Raw genomic sequence first — 24402 nt, forward strand, 5'->3', positions numbered from 1 at the left:
CGATGGCTGTGAGGGAGCAGAGGAAGCCAGTGGAGTGTCATTACCTAATAAATAATTCTGTTAGTCTTTAAGATGCTATGAGAGTGCTTGTTCTTTGTGGTTGCCTATGTAAAAGTTGACAAAGAAATCCACGTGACAAGACTGGAATTCTTTGGGAACGGAGTGGAAGAGGTCTCTGGGGAAGAGGTCCCAATGTAGTAGTGCTGTGACTTGGATCGTCTCATCTGAACTAGGTATATACAGCCTTCCTGTGAGAGGGCTGCAACCTGGCATTAAGGGAAGTGGCCTTGGTGTAGGGATTAAGGGTGTCAGTATGTGGAAATTAGTCAAGCCTGAGAAGTGGGTTAAACAGAAGGATGGGCACTGTGGGGTGCCCAGAGAAGTAGTAGAGGGAAATGCGCACACTTGCGCGCGTGCGCACACACACACGCGCACACACACACGCTCTCTGTCTCTGTCCTCTCACGTAGGGGACACAGGGCTCTGGGGACGTCCAATGTCAGAGCTACATGGTAGGAACTGGGGAAGGGGGTTCTGCAGCCTCCCAATGGGGAGGCACCAGAGATGAGGGGGAACAATGGCAAGAACAGGGGCTGTGAAGCCTCCTGGCGGAGATGGTGGTGTAGCTTCCCCGCAGGCAGATGCCCCATGGAGCAGCTTCCTGGCAGCTGAGTGACTGACAGAAATGGACTAGAGACAACTGCAGCAGTCATGGCTGACAGAGTGGAGGCAAGAGCTGGTGTGCAGTCATTGTATTGTGCATTTAATTTGTTAAAGTAGCATTTCAGGCTGGGGCAAGGAGCTGCATGCAGTATGCCTGTCACCTTTCAAAGTGGCTTTATTTAGCCTGGATTGACATGAGATCAGTTTATGTTAACTTGCATTTTATTAACACTAATAAAGTGGTTTGGTCAAAATCACCTGTTTGCTTTTTGTCAGGAAAAGGCCGATACGGAGAAGTCTGGCGGGGTCAGTGGCAAGGAGAAAACGTTGCAGTGAAAATCTTCTCTTCACGGGATGAAAAATCCTGGTTCAGGGAAACTGAATTGTACAACACTGTGTTACTACGCCATGAAAATATTTTAGGTAAGTAGAACAATTGCACCCATTATATAGAAGCAGGGAAACCAGGGAATAGAGTCAATTTTCTAAGTGTCCCTTGGTATCCAGGGTTTGGTACATGTGTTTGGGGAAAATGGATAGGAGGTCCACTTATGGGAATAAAGGAATGATTTTTAGGCTGAGTCTTGGAATCAGAGGCCCATTACGGAAGAGATTTTCAAAGTCCGAGTCACTGCCTTAATGAAAAAACAAGCTAGTAAGAAGCACGTGATTGTGGCTATCACCTGATTGCTGCAGGTGTGCAATCTAGGGCTGTAGTACTCCCTCAGCCTTTGTGGTCACATTGCAGTGTGACCAAAGGGGAGGACCAGACAATTTGGAGTTGGGTGATAGCTAGCTGCCCAAGGTATAGGGGGCAGAGTTGTATTGCATCCAGGCCCAATGTTTTAATTTACATAGGTGTGATGGGGATGGAAAATAGAGGGGAAACTCAGTTTGTTCTTATTGTTGCATGTTTACATGTGCTTATTAGATTAGATTAGGACTCCTTTTTGACTTCATAGAGGAGATAAAAATGGGTTTGTGTGAGGAGAAAAGGATGTTACTAGAGGATGAACCTCTCTAGTCCAGCAACCTTGGGACCTAACTGGTGCCGAAAGAGAATTTGCTGAACTACAGGAGATCAGCATTACCAACACTACTTCTGCTTACTGGCCTCTTAGAAGGCATCGGGGTAAATTACAGTGAAATAACAGCACAGAACACTGAGAGCCAGGACTGGTGTCTATGAACAAACTTTAAGGGACCACAGGAAACTTGGCCACACCCACGATAAGTAGTCATCAGGCTAATTAAAATCATGGTGGCTTACTGTTGCTGGATGAAAGTGTGCCAGACTAGAGAGGTTCAACCTATACAAAGGTATAGATCCAAATGTTAGGAAACATATTTTCTTGGCATCTGGTTAAAATATGTCTGTAGGGATTAAGTAATTGGGACTGACCAGTTCTTAAATATACCTTAAGTTTTAAATCCCTTGTACAGTTAGAATATAACATTTCCTAAGCTTAAAAACTCTAGAGTCAGCAACACAAGATATTTCAAGAGCTTGCACTAATGCAGGAGGAGATCATGAGCTGGCGTAACTTCATCATGGTATTGTAAGATAAGTGTACCAGATAATGAAGATGATTGTGAATAGACAGTTTAGTTTTATTTCTCTTTGCTCACGTACAGATGATGTTCTTATCTTCACCTCACCAAACATGCTAAAACTTCACAGGCTTTAGAGTTATGGATGCAACTAGGCTACATGCCATTCAGCTTCACTTCCATTTCCTTGCTGATTTTTCTGCTATCTTCCCTCCATGTTTGTTGGAGGAACTTCTGTCTTGCTGGTTCTAGTTTTGGCACAAACCTTATATTCATTGCTGTGAAACAGAGCGTGTGATCTCTGAGTTAATTTTTCCTTTCATGCTCTTTTATTTTTTTTTCTGTGGAGGTATTATGTTTGCATCAAGTTAAGAAATCTGCTTTAAAGTCAGACTTTAAAGCTGTCCTCTATGAAATAGCCCATTTCCGCCCCTGTAAATATGTACCCATTCTTCCCTAACATGGAGTACTGGGCCCCGTATCACTTTTCTCCCTGTCAGCTATACCTGTTGCAGCACTCTGGAGTTAAAAGCCTGAGAAAATCCTTTATCTTTAACTTTCTCTTGTTTGCATGTGTTATACTGCAGTTTGTAAGTTTGGGTAGCACTTTTCTTTCCTGGTCTCAGCTGTTCACTGGCATTTGTGAAAATGAAAAGCAGCAGTCTGTTTACTGCTTAGTAATTTTTTTTTTTTTTTTTTTTTTTTTTTTAAAAAAAAAAACCTTACCGATACCCTGTCTCACGTTAAGGTGTTTTATGAAGGCTTTGTTTGTTTCCTGTTAGAGAATGCCCCTTTGGCTCCATGGATCAGCATCCAAGATGCTTGTCAAATGTTTCCTGAAACAGTTTCCTTTGTGGTTACAAAAATAATATTGTGGCCTCCAAAAATATGAATTCTTGAACAACTCTCTTCCTGAGGATATACTGAGTTGGCTGAAATATTTTCCTGTCCCAGTGTTCCTCTGTTTGACTCTGAAATTTGCTGGCTATTTCTTGGATTTATTTTTTAGGCACAAGGTCAAATAATGCCCACTTTACAAGAATTCAGACTTCTAAAGGGAGAAAGGGTGTGTGTTTGTGTAAGGAATGGGAAAGTATTTTGTTTTATTTGGGTGTGTCCTGCAGTTTATCCCTGTGGGCTCTCCTTCAAAAGAAACAGCCTGTTTCTATTCACTTGGAAATACATTTCTATTGCTTCTTGACCGAAGCTTTTCAGGTCATTAGTGTATAGACTGTACAGTAGATACAATAGCAGCTCCCTCCCACAAGTGAAATGACCTTGGGTCAATTTTGGGATAGGAGGATGGGGCGGGAGTGTTGTGTGTGGAAGGGTAGGGGAGAAGGCTGTTCTTGGCTAACCAAAGAGATTGTTCTCAATTGACATTCCAGAAGTGATCAAGAAATGCTGACATAGTTAATAGCTGTCTTTCCATCTTGCTCCACCAGTGACGTGCACTGTAGTGGAGTTGTCCAGTGCTGGGATATTTTTTTTTTTTTGGAAGGAGGGTGAGGGAGCGAGGGATCATCTGAGTAAAGATGTAGGACTGGGTCTTGCTAAATTCCACTTGGCAAACAACCAGCTTCTTATGTCCACGTTTTGCGCGGATTTGGGTTAGAGCATCTTGGCTTGAAGGAAATATCTGAAAGATAGTGGCTCCCTTGAACTCATCTGAGATGTACCCTGGGCACTATGTGCTTGTAATATGGAGATCTGGTTAGACCAGCAGTTGCTCAGCAATTTATTATGGCAACTGCATCCCAGAACCCTGAGATGTGCATGCTTGAGTTTCACGTATCTCAGGTTCACACTCCTCTGAGTGGTGTGGAGCTGGCTCCCCGCCATGGAGAGGATGGGGAAACTTTCCTGGCTCTTGGCAGCTGAAGCAGCTGCCGAGAGCCTGATGATTTAGGGATGTGAATGTTAGAGCATTCATCAGCAAAAGTGTACCAGATGAACGGCTTCGCTCCAACCCTGACATTTGACTGGCGTAACTGAGAAGTGATTTTGAGATGCCCAGGCTATGGTAGCAGCATCTTCAGAGACTGAGCATTTACGTTTTGTCTCTGGGGTCAAGAATGTTCGCAAGAAAATGAAGTGGACTTAGTGCTCAATTCATTTGCTTTTTTTATTGTCTGCAGTTTAACTTTCTGCTGAGGTATCTTTTTCAATGTCTCGAAGTGCCTCCCAAATTTAACAGCATCAGCAGTGCTGCAGTAGTTTCTCTGAAGTTTTAAGGCTACAGGTAGAGACTTTGGTATACTGAGCATATCCTCACATTCCTCTTTAATTTGGTGTTAAATAAGCTGGATGAGATCCATCCCTCTATCACAGTTTTGTTTACAAAGCTATGATTATAGGCTAGTTCTTTATAAATTGTTCAAAACAATTAACTGCACATTTCCTTTGAACATCTTGAGGGAGAGTTAGTTTGGTTTCTTCTGCGAGACGGAAACAAAATGGCTGTTATGGGAGTGTGTGTGCGTGCGTGTGTGCGTGCGTGTGCGCGCGCGCGCGCGCACGCACACATCAGCATTTTTCTTTTACACCCAGACAAGACGCATAAGTTTTTGGCTACGATCATGGGGAACCTTTTTTTGGGTTGGGGCCATTGATGCACAGGGAAAACTAGTCAGGAGCCACACGAGTGAGAAGCAACCTCTTCCCCTTGAAAGATTCCCTCCAGCCTCCCCCCGCCCACCCCGACGTCCCCAGCTGAGAAGCAGAATAAAAGATTCCCATTGGCGCTCCAGCCTCAGGGGTTCGGGGGGGTGTGGGGTGTGGATTAGCCCCAAGCCTTGTGGGATGGATCTAGACAAGCTGCAGGCTGTTGGTTTCCCCACACTGGAGCTGAAAGATGCCTTAAATAATGGCATAGTGTTAAGGCACAGCCTTCCATTGTTTCTTCTGAGTATTGTCTTGTCTTTGCCACATTTCCCGAAGTTGTCTCTACAAAATTGCAGAAGTGATTGTTTAATTTTTGTTCTTGAAGTGTTATATTTCACTGCCACTTCTCTTAAATATTCTGTGTGGCATTTCCTGATATATTTGCTTGGTTTTGTTTTTAAATCATCAATTTTTATCCACCCCGACTGACATAAGTCTCAACAGGGACCACGTGGGAAGAGGTACAGCTGTACCATCTAATATCTGTAACATAGACATAATCTAAAGCCAGGGTTCTCAACCATGAGTAGAGTATAGAATGGGTACATGAGTTCATCTAGATACTTGCTTAGTTTTACAACAGGTTACATAAAAACTCTAGGAAAATCAGTACACACTAAACTTTCCTAAAGTTACTTGTTTATACTGCTGTGTGCACTTGTCTTTCAACGTATGGTATATTTATATTGCATTTCACTGATGTTAAGCAATTTTTCAACAATAGTGTGCTATAATGCTTTTTTGTATTTTTGCTTTTGTAAAAACAAATAGTTCCTAAGTGCAGTAAAACCTGAGGGTACCTAAGACAAGTGGCTCCTCAAAGTGGTACAATATTTCAGAAAGGTTGAGAACCACTAGCTAATATTCCTCACTATAGCCCCTGGGGCTAGGGCTCCTTCAGAGGGTGCCCCTGGCACCACTGGGCCCACCTGTGGGTGGGTGGGTGGGCATATGTGGTAGTCATGTATTACAGTTTAATTAGGTTCATGGTCGTTAGAGCTATTGGTATTCACTTAACTTGAAATCTGCTGTATAATGTCTTGGTTTTGTTTATAGGAGAAGAGAAATACTGAATTCTAATTATTTGGAATCAAAACTAGAACCAAACACTTAAAATAAATCAGTATTCAGTAGGAATTAAGCTATTTGCTAACAACTTCAAATAGTGTTAAACCTAAATTTTAAACTGTGGGGATTCAAAAGCTTGTTTGGTTTTGACACATTAACTTGCAGTTTTATCTGGTCATTGTCTTGCTTTTTTGTGAATAAATTGGAATTCCGTTTTATGAATATTTTTGCAACCATTCCTTCATCTCATTCATCTCCACGGTGGTCATTCACAAGTAGGATTATTTCAACTCAATTTTAGAGGATGAGGAAATTTTAGGTGACATTGTACCTCTTGATGTAGATTTGAGATCTCTAATCTAATTATGTCTGTTTGCTTGTCTTCTTTCAGGTTTTATTGCATCAGATATGACGTCTAGAAACTCCAGCACCCAGTTGTGGTTAATTACACACTATCACGAAATGGGATCCCTGTACGACTATCTGCAGCTCACTACACTGGACACTGTCAGCTGCCTACGAATAGTCCTGTCCATAGCCAGTGGCCTTGCACACTTGCACATAGAGATATTTGGGACCCAGGGGAAGCCTGCCATTTCCCATCGGGACTTGAAGAGCAAAAATATCCTTGTTAAGAAAAATGGGCAGTGTTGCATAGCAGATTTAGGTGAGTTTCACGTAATATAGTAAACTCATTCGTATCCGGCAGCCCTGGAAATGGGAGGTTGCCAGATACTCAAATATTCTGGATAATCGAGAGAGGTGTACCTCGCAATGCAGAACACTAAAGGGAAAACAAGATTCGACATTAAGAAACAAATGTATGCAAAAACAATAAGTCCTGTGGTAGCTTATCAACTAACAGATGAAAATGTATTCAGAGTAGTTTACTTACCCGCAACAGTACTATTGTACACTGTAAACATATACTGTATTTGCTATATTTGTATTAACTTACATTATGCTTTAGTTACAGAAAATGTAACTAAAATTTAGTTATGGTTAAAATGCCGGTTGTTTGAGCATTCCAGGTAATAGAATGTCGGGTATGAAAGTTTACTGTAATACAAATTGCATATTCTGGAAGTAATTGAGTATGGTAAACGAATTTTAAGGTGCTTCAAGTTATCTGCAGCTTTGTTGATTAACAGATCTTTCGGAGCATAAGCTTACAGGGGCGAAGACCCACTTCATCTGGCAAAGCAGGTCTTTGCCCATGGAAGCTTATGCTTCAAAATATCTGTTAGTCTGTAAGGTGCCACAGAACTTCTTGCTGTTTTTGAAGATACAGACAAATATGGCTACTTCTGATACTTGGAGCTTTTTTGGAAGTTAAGGTGGCCACTAGAGGGCGCACAAGATACTATCCTGTTGTTCCAGCTGACTAAACCTGATATCAGGTCATATTTTCGAGAGATTTAGATGGAGTTCTACATTTTGGATCATTTTCTGGTAAGGCTGCGTTGTCAGTGAAGAACGCTTTGGTTTCAATATTGTCTAATGAACAGCATTTTAGATGCTTTATGGGTGGGATTTAGGACCCAATACCTTTTCGTTAAAATTTTAAATAAATACATTTTTCCCATTCATTTTCAAAAGGTGGGGGGACTTAGGGCTTGATCCAACTCTGATGGCATCATTGTGGCATGGTTGCATTGGGCTCATACTGGAAATGATCTACAAATAATGCACTTACTATTCCAGAAGTTTTTTACTTAAATCTTAAAATCTACTAAGTTATTTTTCCCCCCCGTAAAGCTTATTGCAAAAATGTAATCTGTTACTCCCTGGCACCTGTAGGCCTGACCCAGTGTTCACTTAATTTGCTGAGGCATTTGCCACTGACTGCAATGAGATTGCAATCAAGATTTTGTTACTTGGATTAGTTTAAAGTAAATTGCAATTTCTATGCCAGCAGGATGCAGTGGGGTGGTTAAAGCAACGTGACTCGTTAATGTGCAATGCATTGTCTGGATCCATTTGCTGTCTGTGCTAAGAGAAATAACAAAGGATATAGTAGTCTTCTTAATGTGCCATGTTGAACAAGAGGGAAGAATTGACTGGATTAGAAATACTGGGTGACTTGCTTCTTGGGTTTTAGTGCATAATTCCCATTAACCTCAGTGGATTGTATTAATCTGTGACACACACTGGGATCTGATTTTTATCATGTGCATAAATGGTGTCCAACATAAATGCAGGTGCATTTAGCTAGTTGGATCTGTGCTGAGGGGCAGCTTCTCCAAATTCATAGAGGGAATCTCAAATAGGAAATGGATGTTTTAGTGGATGATATGAGCAATACACATTTTTAAAATTTTGTTAAGTTCATTTTTAAGCCAATGCCTAATTATCACCAGAGGGGGGCAGCATTTGTTTCACTATTGAGTCCACCATGGAACTGAAATGAAACCTTTTAGCAACCTGGAGACCTTAATAGCATAGCGGAGGGTATGTGTGTTAAACAGAACAGAAGTATCTGCTGCCATTCTGACTTTGACAGTGGTGAAACAAGTGATCTTTTTTCTATATGAAAATCTTGGCCATCTATTTGTAGAGCATTGTTCTTCCTTTGTTAGCCCTAATGGGGATTAAACAAAGCAGCTGTTCCCTCTTCAGGATGTATTGAGTCCTGCCCATGCCCTCTCTTCATTCTCTTTAGATCTTGATTTTTTTTTTCCTTTTCATTGCTCTTCATTCATCAGAAAGAGAGTTGTCTTTCTGTGCCTAGCTTTTTAGCAGCAGTATGTGTAGATGTAATTGTAGTGCAGCGTATCTTACGATGTCTAGAGACATGTGGTTACGCATTGCATTCAGGGGTGAAAGTAACAGGTACTATTGTATTGCAGCCTGCCCATTGCCCACCCGTGGGGGAGCAGGAGCCCATGGTACAGGGTTCGGGGTGGTTGTGATAAGTCTGAAATCAAAGCTTTCAACATTTTGCAACTAAGTAGCAAAATACCTGGCTTGTGGGGTTACTGCTTGTTTTGTTTTGTTCCCTGCCCCGCCCCCAGTTGTGGCAAAAAGTCTCATGCTTTCCAAATAGCTAGTACCTCTTTTAATAAGGAACCCCCAGAATATTTAGTACCTTCACTTTAATGAGTGTCTGTCTGTATTTGAGTTGTTGGATATAGGAAAACTGTAGTTTAATTTGGGACAACTGCAGAAGTAATCCCATGTACACCACATATCTATTACAATAGCTTTGTAGAACAGAGGAGAAAACTAATAATGCAGCAAATGTTGGTTTCCTGAAACAAATACTGACCTTTATAAGGATGGGAGATGTTAAGAAAATTGCTTGAGTTGGTTATAACTGCCTCAGTGCTTAGAATAGCAGCCTGCAAGCCATTAGTGATCTAGCCAGTGAAGTAAAATTTCTTTTGTGGCCCAAAACTAAGAAGCTTCGTCATTTTCAACTCTTCCCCTCATCCCCTAAATGTCTTCTGTCAAAATTGATAGTCTGCAGGAATTGATACCTTGTGTAATGCTTGAGTTCCCTAGCTCAAAATTGCACCGAGGTTTCCTGAAGTGGAAGGCAAACAGGCTTAAAACAGTGGAACATCTGATCTCCTAAATTACATCTATGGTACAGAGGCCATTGTACTGAACATCTGGTTGCAACACTTCATTTTGTAATACAGACAAATGCTAACGTGAGTTTTGTTAAGCCCCTGACCTCTCATTTTACTGAATCTTATCCGGAGAAACTTGAATTTTGTCCAAAATGATGGAATTTGGATCCAGCGCTATGATCATAATCAGCAAAGTGCTGAGGTGTTCAAAGTTTGCTAGGGAAATTGCTCTGTAAAATTTACCTTCCCTATCTGAAAGGGGGCAATGTGTACTTAGGGATTGGAAGTGCCTTCAGCTGGTGAGCAAATTTGGTATAATATCTTCCTTATCAGTGAAGGGGTTAATAGACTGCACATTTCTAGTTTTTGTGCAGTTTCTTGTAGCAACACAAGTTTTGTTTGAAGTACACTTAAACTCCAGAAAAATGTTTTTTTTTTTCCAAAACCTTGTTCCTGAGTAAAGGAGACCATATTATGCAGGATGATTCAGCAATGTATTAATCTTGTGGCTTAACACTTTAACTGCAGACTTGTGGAAGATTATTAAATTGTCCTAAATAAGATTGTATTAAAGTAGTAGATGTTGCTCTTATAGAATTCAGTAAGGGAGTCAAGAAGAGTCTGCCTTGTTTTATTGGTTAGTAGCGTCCTGCACCTGTTGTTGTTTACTTTGGAATGACTGCCTGTTTACTGTGGTAAAATGGGTCCTTTTGTGTGTTTCCAAATTTACTTTAATTTAGCCTTTCACATAATGTTCTTTACTTAAATGTTTTGAGATCGGCGTAAACCAGGTTGAGTGGTTTAGATTGACTCATGTGAGGGCTGTCTGATGATATTTATTTTCTGACCTACGTCTGTGGTGCTGTTTTTCAGCTTTATTTTTTTTACTCCAGTTTACATATTGGTTATGCGGTGTCTTTTTTACTCTGTCTGCAAAAGAGCCCTCTTCCCCCATACTTTGGATGCATCCACTTACCCAAAAGCTCCATGAATACACTTGAGCTCACGCTACAATCATGTTCTTTTGATTCCATGTGTGGAGAGTAACACTGACATCCAGTGGCTGGCAAACAATCCCTGGAATGATCAAATTTTATAGCAGTGCAATACACATGTTTAATAGTAATCTTGTAAAAGATAGTTGGTCTAAGTCTGTGGCCACATTGGGTGTGTTTGATATTTGGCAGCCATTTTGGGTGACAAGCTGCTCTTTGAACAATTGAACCCTGTCTGCTCTTGTTTTCAAGAAACCTCAGTGGTCCTTGGAATGCGTGCCAACTTTTGTACACAGTTCAAGTCTGTAACGGCATGTGTTACTATCGTTTCAAGAATCATTTTGCAGCAACTCTGCTTTTTTGTTTCAGGTCTTGCAGTTATGCATTCCCAAAGCACTAATCAGTTGGATGTGGGGAACAACCCTCGTGTGGGTACCAAGCGCTACATGGCCCCAGAAGTCTTAGATGAAACCATCCAAGTGGACTGCTTTGACTCTTATAAAAGGGTTGACATCTGGGCTTTTGGACTAGTCCTCTGGGAGGTAGCTAGACGCATGGTTAGCAATGGTGAGTATTTGAGGTTGTGTTTGTTTTTTTTTAAGGACTCATATCTCTGCTTTTTCAAGAGAGGTATCGAAGCAGCAATCCAGTGGAAAAGCATCTGCTGTTCTAGTGTACACGTGATGTTGAATTAAGTGGGCAATGTGAAAATACAATACCTCAGAAGGGTTTGTACTCTAGCTGCTTCGGCTGAACTCTCACCTGCTTTGAAGGACTTGTGAGCTAGTCATATCTGACATACCAAGTGCTTTTGCCAACTTTGGATGGTATAAGGTGAAAGGAGACTCTTGCTGAATTCCAGATTGAAGATGGGCTATTTATGATTTTGAATTACTGTACTGTAGTGTTTAATGCTGAGAGGTCTCCTTAGGAGATAACTTTGCTATGCTCCCTATCCTGGAGCACATTCGAACATGTTTAGTTGCTTTAGGCATTTGTAAGTGAGAACTTTTAGGGAACCCTTGGCAAATATATAGAGGAGGGAGTTGATGAGAGTTCCAGGGCATGCCTACTGGTTATCAAATGAAACGTATTTGCACTGTTAAAGAAATACCTGTTCAAAGTACCATTTTGGCAGAACAGAATTCACAGTGAAATTCTCTTCTGCAGTGTGCACTAGTGCATTGTTAGGAGGACTCATACCCTAGACAGCAACTTGGAGGATTCTTTAGAGTAGGACACTGTACCTACCTTAGATTCCTACTGACTAAACAGAGGGCCTATGTTGCAGGACTCTGAAGTACAAATACTGAATCAGGTCTTGCTTCTCTGGTCAGAAGAGACTAGGAGCATTTGGGAGGCATCTGCTGGGGAATGGGGAGAATGTTTTTGGCATTAACCACCAAGCCAGATAAGGAACATTTGAAATAGTGATATGATTAAGTATCCTACTGAATTGGCAGCAGTAGCAGAAATTTATGTATCCTTTAAAAGAGGGTTCAAAATTCACATGGGGAAAATAGCAGGAACATTGTGGATGAAGTTCATTTCCCATGATAGGTTCAGCTCTCAACACCTTACAATTTGTGTATTGATATAAGTGTATATTGATTTGCTTTGGACCTGATCTGTTTCCTAGTGAAGTCAGTTGGAATTCTGTTGATTTCAATGGCTTTACCTTCACTAGAACTAAAAGTCATGTGCAGTTATGGTCACACGTGGTAACAGGTAAAATTCCAGTGAAGATGAGGCAGCATGTAGTTTTCATATCTGTAGGCAGGTCAACATAAACCCTGAATTACAATATAATCTGTCTCAACCTGTTAGTGAGTATGAAAACTAAAAAAAATTACCTTGATTCTACTTGTATTTTACCATATGTTAGCTAACACAAAATAAGAGCACAACTTTTGTCCTCGTGAAGACTTGTCCAGTGGAGTAGATTGGAAGTAGTAGCATTAAAAGCAAAAATGTTAGTCATGTCTTATAATAATTAGGTTGCCTTTCACAGCAACTCCTGCCTAACAGTGACCATGCTACCTATAGACAGTGATTGTTTCCCAAAGCAATGCTCTCCAGTCCAAGATGATGCTCAGCATAATGTGCAGAGTAGGCAGATTATCTCCGTAAGATCTGTATCTTGGCACTTGAACAACTCAATTCAGAGTTCTAACATGAACACTTCTTTGAGGGCAGAAAAAACATCTAGAAGCCCATTATAAACAAATATTCTCTTGCGGAAGTGAGTGTGACTCTGTTGACGACTGTAGTGGAAGTAACACTGTGGCTGTCTGAATATGGACCATGGTCTTTCTGAACCTCCTAGGAAAGGTGATATACAGTAGAACCTCCAGTTACAAACACCAGAACTAAAAACTGACCAGTCAGGCACACGCATCAATGTAACCAGAAACAGGCAGCCCGCCAGCACCCTGGGGTGGAGGTAGGGGATAGAGAAGCATGTGTACTGTACTGTACTATTAAACATTAACTATAAACAGAAAACAGCATTTTTCTTTTGCGCAGGAAAGTTTCAAATCTTTGTCAGTGTTCTTTCAGAAGTTTACAGCTGAACCTTGTTTTCTTTGAAATTAAGATAACTTCAGAATTACAAACACCCTCCATTCCTGACATTTTAATAGCTCTGAGTTCAACTGTATAGAGCAGGAATTGCTTTTTGTTTCAGCAGCCTGATGGGCTTTCAAGCCATGAGGTGGTGTGGCTGTAGTTCTAGGGCAGTGTTTCTCAAACTTCACCTCACATTGTTTACGACCCAGTCAGCTACAGCTGCAATATGTGACACCCTCAGTGCCATGCAGGTAAGCTATGTCTACGGTAGAGGGGTGTTTGTGTTTACAAAACAGGCATTTTGTCAACCAATCCCATGGGGCATCCCCACTAAAAATGCATCTGACATACTACTGACAAAACTTAGCACTCTTGTTGACAGCTTTCTGCCTCTCCCATGCAAGGCAGAACACCTTTCTTGACGTACTCTGTTGGCAGAAAAGCTGTGTGGACGCACTGGGGGGCCCTGTCAACAGACAGGGCTTCTGGGTCACCGGGCAGCCTTGTAGGCTGTGCTTCCAGTTGGTCATTCTGTTGAGAGAGCCATGCAGTCCAGCCACTCTGTCAACAGAACAGATTGCTTTTTTCGATCAGTTCTTGCATGTCGACAGATCACTGCAGGGTAGACATGGGGCGGGGGTGTGTGTGAGAGAGAGAGAGTAATGTGTGGGTGCAGCCCACATAACATAGCTGCATATGTGGCCAAAAGTGGTGAAGAGATTGAGAACAATTACCTTAAAAGTAAGGCATGTGTCCTCTCAGGTAAGAAGTCGAGGTGGCTATAAAGCATGGTGAAATAGAGAAGTGAAAGTGTTGCAAAATAAATTGTTGTAAGCAGATCCTCTGTGTGTACATATAGAATTAGTATCATTGGTGTTTTTTAAAGGAGTCCAAAAGCTTCAGACTATTTCTCAATACTTGGAAGCCATAGGGTTGCAGTTTGTCACTTGAGTGCCTTGAGATTTGATCTGTAACAATGAGCTTGTTGTGTGATTTAGATTCTGAACTTTATCTAAAATTGCATATATTTTTGTAAATGCTGAGCACTGCGGAATGAAAACCTAATTACCATTTGGCCTAGTGAGAGGTCTGTTGTATGTGGGTGGCTTAACCAACTGTATACGGTAACATTACTCAAAACCACAAAGGAAACTGATGTGTGAGGTGAGAACAAAAGGGATGCTTCAGTATGACTGTCTGCCATTCATAACTATAGTTGACAGAACTACTAGCAGTTTAATGGGGTGCCTGTATATGTACACACTGCACAATAATTTGTCTCACCAAAGCTGTCAGTCCATAGAACAATTAAACTTTTCATGTCCATTTGTAAATGAATATATTGTTTCAACTAGATTTGGACCTACTTAGCTAGTTGTGAAGTTTGTCCCACTGTATATTCCATGTGTGGGTATACATGCACACCAGGCTCCTGAGCCTGGAGATTTTAACAAGCGGTGCCCTTTGGCATGCACATTGGATCACTTTGTGCTCCTGAGGAGAGGGTAGAAGAAGCAGTGTGGGGCAACACCCTCACAGTTCTTCCTTATCACTGCATTGGTTTGAGCTGGAATCCAGTGTTGTCCTTCAGCCCTCCAGAATACTTGTGAGTAAGGTGGTCAGTAGTTGTTGAATAGCTTTAGTGTGGTTTGTCTTTCTGCAGGCTGGGGAATCCCTCCTCCATAGTCAGGGACTAGGCCCAGACTCTCCGTCTTCAAATGCTGCATCTCGTATCTTAAAGATTTCTGTCAATGACTAGCACCAATGCTGCCCCTGCTGTCTAGGTGAGACCCAGCTGTGTGCAGCATTTTGTCACTCCTTTCCATTAAGAACATGCAAAGCTGTTGAGTTGCACCTTAGAAAACACTTAATGGAGAAGGACATTGAAGCCCCTTTCTGATTTGGGACAGGAAGACCCCATATATGTCAGCCCCATTAAATGAACAGGGCCCCACTGAGCATGTGCTTAGATGCAGAGACCTCATGCTCAAGTCCAAAGAGAGAGGCATTCCATGGATTCCCCCGTAAGAGTAAAGGACACTCTCAAGGGCACAAGGACAGATTCTTATTGAGGACAGTCCCTGAGAGAGACTCCTTCCCTGATCCAGTCAAGGTTGAGCAAGTCCCTTAAGCACAGACCCTGAGGAACTACTTCTGTAAAAACCCTTCTCCCTATGCACCTTACCCTCCCCACTGAGGATCTTCCCATTCTTTTGGTCCTTGTGCTTCAGTACTGGAATCACATTGGTCCTCCAGAGTCTTCCACAAGTGCAGTTTCAGACTCCACAGTGATAATGCATTTGGCCAAAGAACACACCATGACAAGGTATGTACTGGTTCCATTAGTACCAACCATCAGCACTCCCTGCTCAAGGGATGCAGGGAGAACTCTACAGCACCTGCAGATAGCCTTCTCACCCACACCCAGTCTGCCCTTTTCTCTGGCCCAGTCTTGCTGAGGAACTTTACTATACCAGAAGATGCTGCTGCTTTGGTGTTCCAGGTGCTGTCTTTCTTGCAAATATCAGGCATGATTACCCTAGTACTGACAACTCTGTCTTTACAGCAAGATCAGTTTTTTATTTTGAGAGACCTGATGAGCTGGCCCTTCCTTCCTGACCAATAGAACCAAGCCCAGACACGCATTGCAGGAATTATAGTGATTACCTTTCATGAATGCTGTCTTGGTAGGGACTAATGGTTCCCCATGCTGAGAGGTTCCCTTCAGACAGTTGGCTCCTCTTCCTGGCCATATTAGCGACCGTGGGATCCTTGTACCAGATGTTCAGTACCCACCTGGGAGGTTTTTTCCACTCTTACCCCTTGCTCCAACAAGTAGTTCTATCAAGTGTGTAAGATGGAGAAAGATGTCGACCTAGAACCACAGGTCTGGATGGCTTCAATGGTAATATCCTTCTCTTCCCTGGGTAAGGTGGTTTCCTTCCCTTGTCTCCCCAGATAATAGTAAGCAATACCAGGATTTGCCACAGTGAGTGGTTAGTGCTCTTCATATATCTCTTGGAGGAAGTCCAAGATTCTCACCATCACCTGTTGGACAGGCTCAAGTAAGGTGGCCCTTTCAGTTAACAAGGCTATCTTGAAACCAGTAAGACTGGTCTGGCATATCCCAGCGTCCTTTGGGGCCTCTATCACACGCCTAGAAGGGCTGACAAGTGCTATTTCGTTTTGGTAAAGGGAGCTCAAGTCCTGAGCTACATGTGAGCCGGCACTTCAAAGTTTAACACTTTGGAGTTGCTGCGGGGGAGACTCAGCTTAATGAAGTGCTGCATATGTAGCACAACACTTCATTAACAATCTCCTGACACCCTACTTACCATCCTCCCTTCGACGTAGCGAGGTAGTGTAGACACAACCAAAGGGACCAGCATTTATTATAACTGGGGCTTCTTTGAAATGTGGAGTCTTCATCTGCATTCTACTATCCACCTTTGTTGCAGATGTAATTGGATTTATGGTAACAGAAATTGACCTGCTCTGCTTCTTATACCCTTGTTTGGGAGCATGAGATCTACAGTTTGTGTGTGGGCCAAAGGACACTGCAATTTAAAATAAATAAATAAATCTCTGGACTCAAATGCATGACACGTGTGTACCCATTATGGAATTCAGGTGGAGACCATACATCGGAAAGAACCGCCAGTTCTAGTAAGCAATATTAGTGTCTCTGAACTCTTCCTTACCATCTTAATTCTGACCTGCCATAATTGGTCACATTAGTACTGTGTAGATTTTGTGTCATATTAAATACTTAAAGTGTTTTTAATTTGGAGAAAAATACTTTCTGCCTAGTGTATAGTATTTCCAATATGAGTAGAATGTTGATCTATATGAAAGTATTTCACTTTTTCCCCACTTACTGCACCATAAGTAATTCCTCTCACTTTTAACATAAAAGTCCAAGGAGGAGATTCTTATTCACCTGTCATATTAACCGTGAAAATCACTATCAGGTGGTCAGTGAAATGATGTAGCAGGTCTGTAAAGCACCTTACATAGGATAAGTCTGAACTTTCAGCTGGGAGTATGATTTGCCGGTTGAAGGAGTCATGCTTGCGCCAGCTCTTATTGGCCTAGCATCCTAAAATATGGCAGTGAGAGCCGCAAGAAGTGCCAGCCATCTTGAGTTTGTGGCTGTGGTCTCGGATCATCACATACATAGCAGCTATTTCATGCTGCAGTTTGCACTACTGCAGCCATGTCTTGCTGAAGTATATTTCCTAGAGCAGGGAATTGCATCCCCTACTCAGCATATAGACATGCTTGTATTTTAATGACTACCTTAACACTTGGCATTACATGAGCTATTAATCTGCTCTGTGTGCTATGAATTTGTTGCTTTCCTCCAGTACATAGAATATGGGCAGGATGGTGGACTTAATGGTCTAATCAGTGTGGTAAATATTAATCTATTGCAGTATTCTAATTCATCAACTGTCAACTCCTGTAATACTAAGTAGCCTACTCTATCTGCTAATGACGGTTTTGGTGAGACGTTATTTTGTGACTTTCTCTTTCAGTTGTTGACTTGTTTGGGAGGTACACAATATTAGTTTTGTGTTTTGTTTTTTCCCCTCTCAAGTATGCTTGTGTGGCCCTGTGAGGTGTCTACATGCTGCAAGACATCTTCTAATTACTGATTCTTTATTAAGCCTGTCAGTCAGTATTGCATTCACTGCCTCATACAGCATCACTCCCTTGCTTTTGAATAGATTCCCTGCTTAGTTTTCTGTTCTCAACAGTCTTCTATCCGAGACTCTAGCTCTTCTTGTTACTTCTCAATCTCACTGATTTTTAATATAATTTTGTTGACCATCAGCACTGATCATGATATGCTGTGACCAAGAATTTAGACTATATTACCATTTTCATAATCAAAATGTGGCTGATACTACTTTACTGCATAGACCCCGTTTTGTACATATGCTATAGAATGGTTATGTGACAAGGTGACATTGGAGAAATGAGTAATGAGATGAAAAATGGCATCTTGGACACAAGCTTATCATTGATTAAATTATGGAAAAGTAAATTATTACTGGTTTCTATGTGGGAACATTGAAGCCTTTTCTAAGTTATGAAAGGGATCCTTAAACTGTTACCGGCAAGGTGGCGGTTAGGGTTCTTTCTGATTTACGAGGCTTCTTTTGGGATATCATAATTCACAGTGACAGCTTTGTTACGATAATGCAGACTAGAGGTTATGGTGGCTTGCTGACCTAGTTCAGCAGTTGTTGTGGAGCTAAGTGATCCCCCAGGATCCATGAAGCTTGGCGTGGTTGTTTAAAACATTTTTTACTTAACTTTTGGAATACAGGCCAGACCTCATTCCTCCTAGATGTAACACAGCCAGCTATGATGGCTTAAAATTAATTATGCCTTTTATATACCCAACAATAAATACCAGTCCCAATGAAAACAGTAATTTAAAATAAATCCCTTGCACTTGTAATGGTAAGGGTTTCTGTTGAGGCTTTAATGAGGTTTAGAAATGAGGCTGAAATCTAGATCAAACTTCAGAAACAGATTAATGCCCATCCTCACCTTTTCCTGCCAAAGTTAGGCACTAGTGTGTACCTCAGCTTTGTATTTCTGCATTCATGTGTTGTAAAACTTATTGTTTGTTGTAACTCTGGGGGGAAAAAATGCTAGTTTTACATTTCATGCCTGTCAGTACTTGAAGTATAGAAATAGGAAGTCCTTAAGAGGAGCATAGGAATGTGTTCACTGATTACCCTATGCTAAGCCTTTTAGTGGAGGGCCAGACTAGAGGGTAGGGAGAGTGGGGAAGAATATAAATATTTTGCTTAAAAAATCAATAGGACGGTGCTCAGCATTTCTGCAAGTGAGCTCCTTTTCAAGGTGACACTGTAGAGCCCCCCTGTTCACTAATAGCTTGTGACATGTGGGCTACTGTTACTTAGCATTGCAGACAATGGGATGTGTACTTCTGTGTGCATATCAAACCTAATTTTGTGATTGAGTTTGATTAAAATAAGCTATATTCTTTTTCCATCCCTGCATCTGTTGTATCTTACACGTCTGTCTGTAGCTGAATAGTATGGCGTCATGAATTGTTGTAAAGGAATTTACTGAAAGGTAAAATCTTGTTTATCCTGATGTAAAATGGAATGCTTTCACAAAATGAAACAGAAAACTAGACATTGAGACTTCTCTCCCAAATAGGAAGTCCATGACCATGAAAAGTGTGTCAGGCTGTGTAACTTGGTCTTGTGTGTGCTTTTACCCTATTCTATACAGATTCACAGGGGAAACCAGAATTTCTTAAATTGGGGGTCCTGACCTAACTGAGTTGCTTGGGGATTTCAAGGCTATTGTCAAGGGGTGCCTCAGTATTGCCACCCTTACTTCTGAGCTGCCTTCAGAGCTGTGTAGCTGCTGCTGACCAAGGGCCCACCACTTCTGAGCTAGGCTCCCAGCCAGCTGCCACTTGTCTGTCCAGCTCTGATGGTAGTGTCATCATACTTAAGTAAAGGTAGCAACACTGCCAACCCTCCCTGTTCCCCTGCACACTCGCACAATAACCTTCTGACCTGCTCCCCTCAGCTCCTTTTTGGAGTCAGGACTCCTACAATAACACCATTAAACTTTCATGATTTAAATATCTGAAGTCATGAAATTTGTGGGTGTTTTTTTTTTTAAATATTCCTAAGACTGTGGAAATTGACCAAAATGGACTATGAATTAGGTAGGGCCATAGACATACCTGGCTGCCTCCTGTCCCCCAGCTACAGTGGGGGAAAGAAGGAGTTAACATCTAGTGATGTGGTGTGCACCAGGGCCCATGGAACTGGACTAAAAGAGCTTTAGCAAGCCAGCCAGAGAGGTGGCTCAGCAAGGGAGGGTGCCTAGGTGACAGAGCAGCATCAGGATGGGTGAAGAGGGTGCTGTGGACCTAGCAGGTTCATGGCGAGAACAGGCTCGAAATCCCTTCCCCTTCTCCATTTCAGAGCTTAACTGAGGGTTCAGAGGCTTCCCCCGTCGTTGCGGCAGGGTGGACCAGAGGCAGTGGGGGAAGAAAGGGGCCTGCCAGCATGGCTGTTGTTCAGCTGAGTACTCCCAGCAGGGGCTGGTTTTCTGCACAGTGATGGGAGTGGTACCTGCCCCTGTGTGTGTGTGTGTGTGCGGGGAGGGGATATGGAGGAGCAGTGGGACATGGGGGTGACAGGGCAAAGCAGGGCCAGGGCAGCAAGGGAGGAGCTTGTAAAGGGCCAGTGGGTGTGCAACAGAGATGATGCCTAACTTACACCAAACTGTTGCCTGTCTGCAATCATCAGCTGCCACCTGCTGGCCAGGAGCTGTCATGTAACTTGGCTTGGGCTGATGGGCCAGCTGTGGAACCCACACACAGCAGCTTTGCCCGACTACCAGCCTTGCAAATTCACCCTCACTGTTGGCATTGGAAAACCCTCACTCTCTCATGGCTGGTGGGCATGTGCCTAGTGAGCAGCAATCTGGCCCACCGCTTTAGTTGTTGCTTCTCTTCCTCCTCCCATGCAGCCTGGCAAAGTATCCCAGAGGCCAGAAGTGCTCCTGTTAAAAGTGTGCTTAAGAGCTATGCCCCATCAGTTTCCTGCATCCACCTTGTTCTTTCCTCAGCTACCTTCATCCCTACCATTTGGCCAGGTTGTGGGTTACCACAGGCTGCCGGGTGCCAAGCATAGTATGTTAAGACCATTCCTTGAAATTTTCAGCTGCCCATCCCACCCTTCCTCTTCCTTGTCTTGCTTCACTCCTTGTTCAAGAAGTCAAGAACTCCCTTTGCTTGTGGGTGGTGGAGGCGGTCCTTCATGATGTGAAAGGAGAAGGGTTCTATTCACCAATAATTCCTAATCCTGAAAGCAGAAGGGGGCTTCAGACCTGCCTCTCCTCAACTAGTCTCAGACAGTTGAAGTTGCACATAGTCTTCCTGGTCTCCATCATCCCCTCCGTGGTCTGGGAGATGGGTGTGCTGCTCTGAACCTGAAGGATGCTTAATGTCTGTATTCCAAGATCAGACACTTTCTCTGTTTCATAGTGGGTGGACACTATTTTCAATTCTTGGTGCTACCATTTGTCCCCTTGTCTGCCCTAAGAGTGTTCACAAAATGTGTGGCATCAGTAGCTGCTTTTATCTGAAACGTCAAGGGTTCCAGGTTTTCCAGTATTTTGATGACTGGCTCATTCTCATCCCACCACGAGTGATTGCTCCATCCGGAGGCTGTCAGTGTAATTTCCAGTAGTTGGGAACTTGGGTAGAACAGAAAATGCAACCTGATCTGTTTGATCCAGGGAATGGGCAGGGGCTCCCTATCACGTGCTCCTCGCTCCATGGTCAGGAGCAACGTGTGCCTTCCTGACAGTGCTGCTGATTCACAGGATCCTTGTGAACATCAAGCAAGTCTTGCCAGAGCTAGTTCTGTAGCAGCCCGGCTGCAGCTGCCCCCCTCTGGCTGGATCTGTTGTCAAAGCACCATGGTAGCCCTTTGCATCTGAACCTGGCAGTGCTGCACTTCTCGTTTCGCTGTGGCATGGCTAAGTGCAGATGTAACGGTGCTCGTGGGCCATGTTCAGCGGGTCCTGCTAGGTAACGGGAAACTTCCACAGGACATACTTGGCTAGGCCAAATGGAAAAGGTTCATGTGGTGGGCCTTAGAACAGCGTATCTGGGCCAAGCAGGCCCTGCTGCAGAGATCCTGGATAATCCACTGCACATCAAACTCCCAGGATTTGCCCTTTATCAATGAAGGGCCACCTGGCTACTATCTTGTCTTTCCAGCCTCCATTCCAAGGCATGCTCATTACATGACTGCAAGTTTCTGGGGCATGTGTATCCATCCCTTGCTGGGATCTGAATCTGCTACTGTTGAGGTTCACAGGGCCTCCCTTTCTGGCCTCTGGCTTCCTTCTCTCTCCTGTTTATTTACTGGAAGACTTTGTTCCTAGTTGCAATAACATCAGCCTGCGGGGTGTCTGAGGTCTGGGCATGTACTTCAGCACTGCCCTCTGGGCGTTCAAGGGTAAGGTCCGGTTGTGACCATTCAGTGTTTCTGCCCAAGGTCATTTCCCAGTTTCATAATGATCAGTGCACACGCTCATCTTTCCAAAGTCTCAGCCGTCAAATAAGGAATGCAGTCTACACACCCTCGATGGCAGGAGGGCACTGGCATTCTACATAGAATGAAGCCATTCTGTAGTTGAATACAACTGCTCAATATAGAGTGAGAGGCTACCGTCTGCTCAGAGGATTTTGTTCTGGATCACGGCCTGCATCTGCCACTGCTGTGAGTTGGTGAAGGTGCCTTTGCTAGCAGTCGTGATGGCATACTTGACTAGAGTACAAGTGTGGTCAGCAGTTTTTGTGACAAGTACCAATCCAAGAGGTTTACTACCTGGTCATCTGCTACACATTCACATCTCAATATGTGCTTATGCAGCAAGCCCAAGAGACGCTTTGGTGGAGCAGTGCTGAAGGACTGAGCTCTGAGCCCACCTCCCTCGACGCTGCTTGCGATCATGTGGAATGGAATTGATGTGAGCGAACGCTTGGGTGGGGGAGGGGAATGGCTAGCTACCTTTTCTTAACCGATGCTCTTCAGGATGTGATGCTCGTGTCCCTTCCATTACCTGTTGTCCTGCCCCTCTCCGAGTTTTTGTAAGAAGGACTATGAGAATGTAAGGCCAGCAGCACCTGATATCCCAGTCCACGAACACAGCGCTAAAGGGAATGATACAGCCAAGGCAAAAGCTCACGTATGCCAAGAATTAACTTAAAGGGGAATGTGTATGAGCAACACCTCTTGAGCGGTTATGAAAAAATAGGTGACAGTTGATTGGTTTTCAGGCCTGCAGAGTAGTTCTGTGTCGCTCTGATTCTTATTTGAATATGTATATGCTCCAGTGAAAAGTCCTGTGCCACCTGACCTCTGCTGATCCCCTTGCAGGGGTCAGTTGCAGGTGTCTAGTTGCTCTGTAGACACAAAGATTACCACCAGAAGGCAGTCCAATAAAATATGTTTCTTCCATGGTTTTGGCTGGGACAAGTGACTCCTTGACAGTCTCTGTGTATTCTACATGTGCGTACATATGGGCAGCAAGTGCCAGAGTTCAGAGGCTTTTATTAAGCAGCAGCAAGCAAGTCCTGAGGCTTGTAAAAATGAAATTGAGTTTACAGTTTGTGCTCTCCACTCACTTAGCCTATGGCACCTGCTTTATAGTATGTCTTTGGGAAAGAACTACGCTCATTTTGAGGTAGCAATCTGTGTGTGGTTATAGAGACATTTAAGTGCATCTCAGCTCCCTCATGAATCATAAAAACCAGTTGTTTATCAATCAGAGCCAACATACTGATTTTGATGTTTTCTCTAAGCATTTTGCTAACAAAACTCCCATTTCTTGTCATGAACTCACGGACTCTCAAGAGGAGTTAATGAATTCTCAGGGGCATAAGAGGGAATAATGCAAGCGCAAGTGATCAAAAAGGCTTTTTAACAGTTGAAAAATCTGAGTGAAATACGTCACAGGAGGAAATGCTTAGACAAAACTAGTACCCTTTAGTAGCAGTATAGTTTACCACTGAGTTTACCATTTTGGGTTGCTTGCCTAGACTAAATTACTGCTTTTGTTTGATATAGCCTTTAACATGTCAGAAGCAGGGTTTTTTGATGACTTGCTCATGTCTTGCGTCTGCCAGCTGCCTGCCACAAATTTGTGAGTCTTAAAGATTCTTGAACCTTTTTTAGTTTTGGGAAGGAGTACGGTTTAGCCAAATAGGGGTGTGCTTCCCCCTCCCCACTTGCAAAACTTTGAGTTCTCCTAGCTCTACCGCTCATTCACTGTGTGGTGCTGGGAAAACTCATTGTGAAATGGGCTCATCCATGCATACCTCATAAGTGTTATACTGATTAACGCTGAAGATGTGAAATTATTTGATATTTATTAGTATGGACCTTGTAGGCGGTTAAATCCTATAGCTAGGGCCTCAGTGCAGAAATGTCTTACTGATGATGTCTATGAACCCCAGGAGCTCAGTGATGTAATCTTTGTCTGTTCTAGGTATTGTAGAAGACTATAAACCGCCATTCTATGATGTGGTTCCAAATGACCCTAGTTTTGAAGATATGAGAAAAGTGGTCTGTGTGGATCAGCAGAGGCCAAACATTCCCAACAGATGGTTTTCAGACCCAGTAAGTGTGCAGATCAGAGGTCATGTCTTGAAATGTCAGTTCATACCTTTTGCTTCTTCCTAAAAAATCTTTTGGTGAAAAATGTTTTCTGCTTTAAACTACCTTTTGGGTTTT

At 42.8% G+C, this 24402-nt stretch overlaps 1 protein-coding gene across 2 annotated transcripts in view; it reads left to right on the forward strand.

Moving 5' to 3' along the window:
- Window positions 1-24402, forward strand: part of ACVR1 (activin A receptor type 1) — a 105811-nt gene that overhangs the window by 72842 nt on the left and 8567 nt on the right. For both annotated transcript variants that reach the window (XM_075000808.1, XM_075000809.1), the window contains exons 6-9: window positions 940-1086; window positions 6338-6613; window positions 10886-11083; window positions 24158-24288. In XM_075000808.1, coding sequence (XP_074856909.1) covers window positions 940-1086; window positions 6338-6613; window positions 10886-11083; window positions 24158-24288 — 752 coding nt within the window. The remainder of the gene's footprint in view (window positions 1-939; window positions 1087-6337; window positions 6614-10885; window positions 11084-24157; window positions 24289-24402) is intronic.

This window comes from Carettochelys insculpta, chromosome 8 (assembly GCF_033958435.1).
Source record: "Carettochelys insculpta isolate YL-2023 chromosome 8, ASM3395843v1, whole genome shotgun sequence".
NCBI classification, from domain to species: Eukaryota; Metazoa; Chordata; order Testudines; family Carettochelyidae; genus Carettochelys; species Carettochelys insculpta.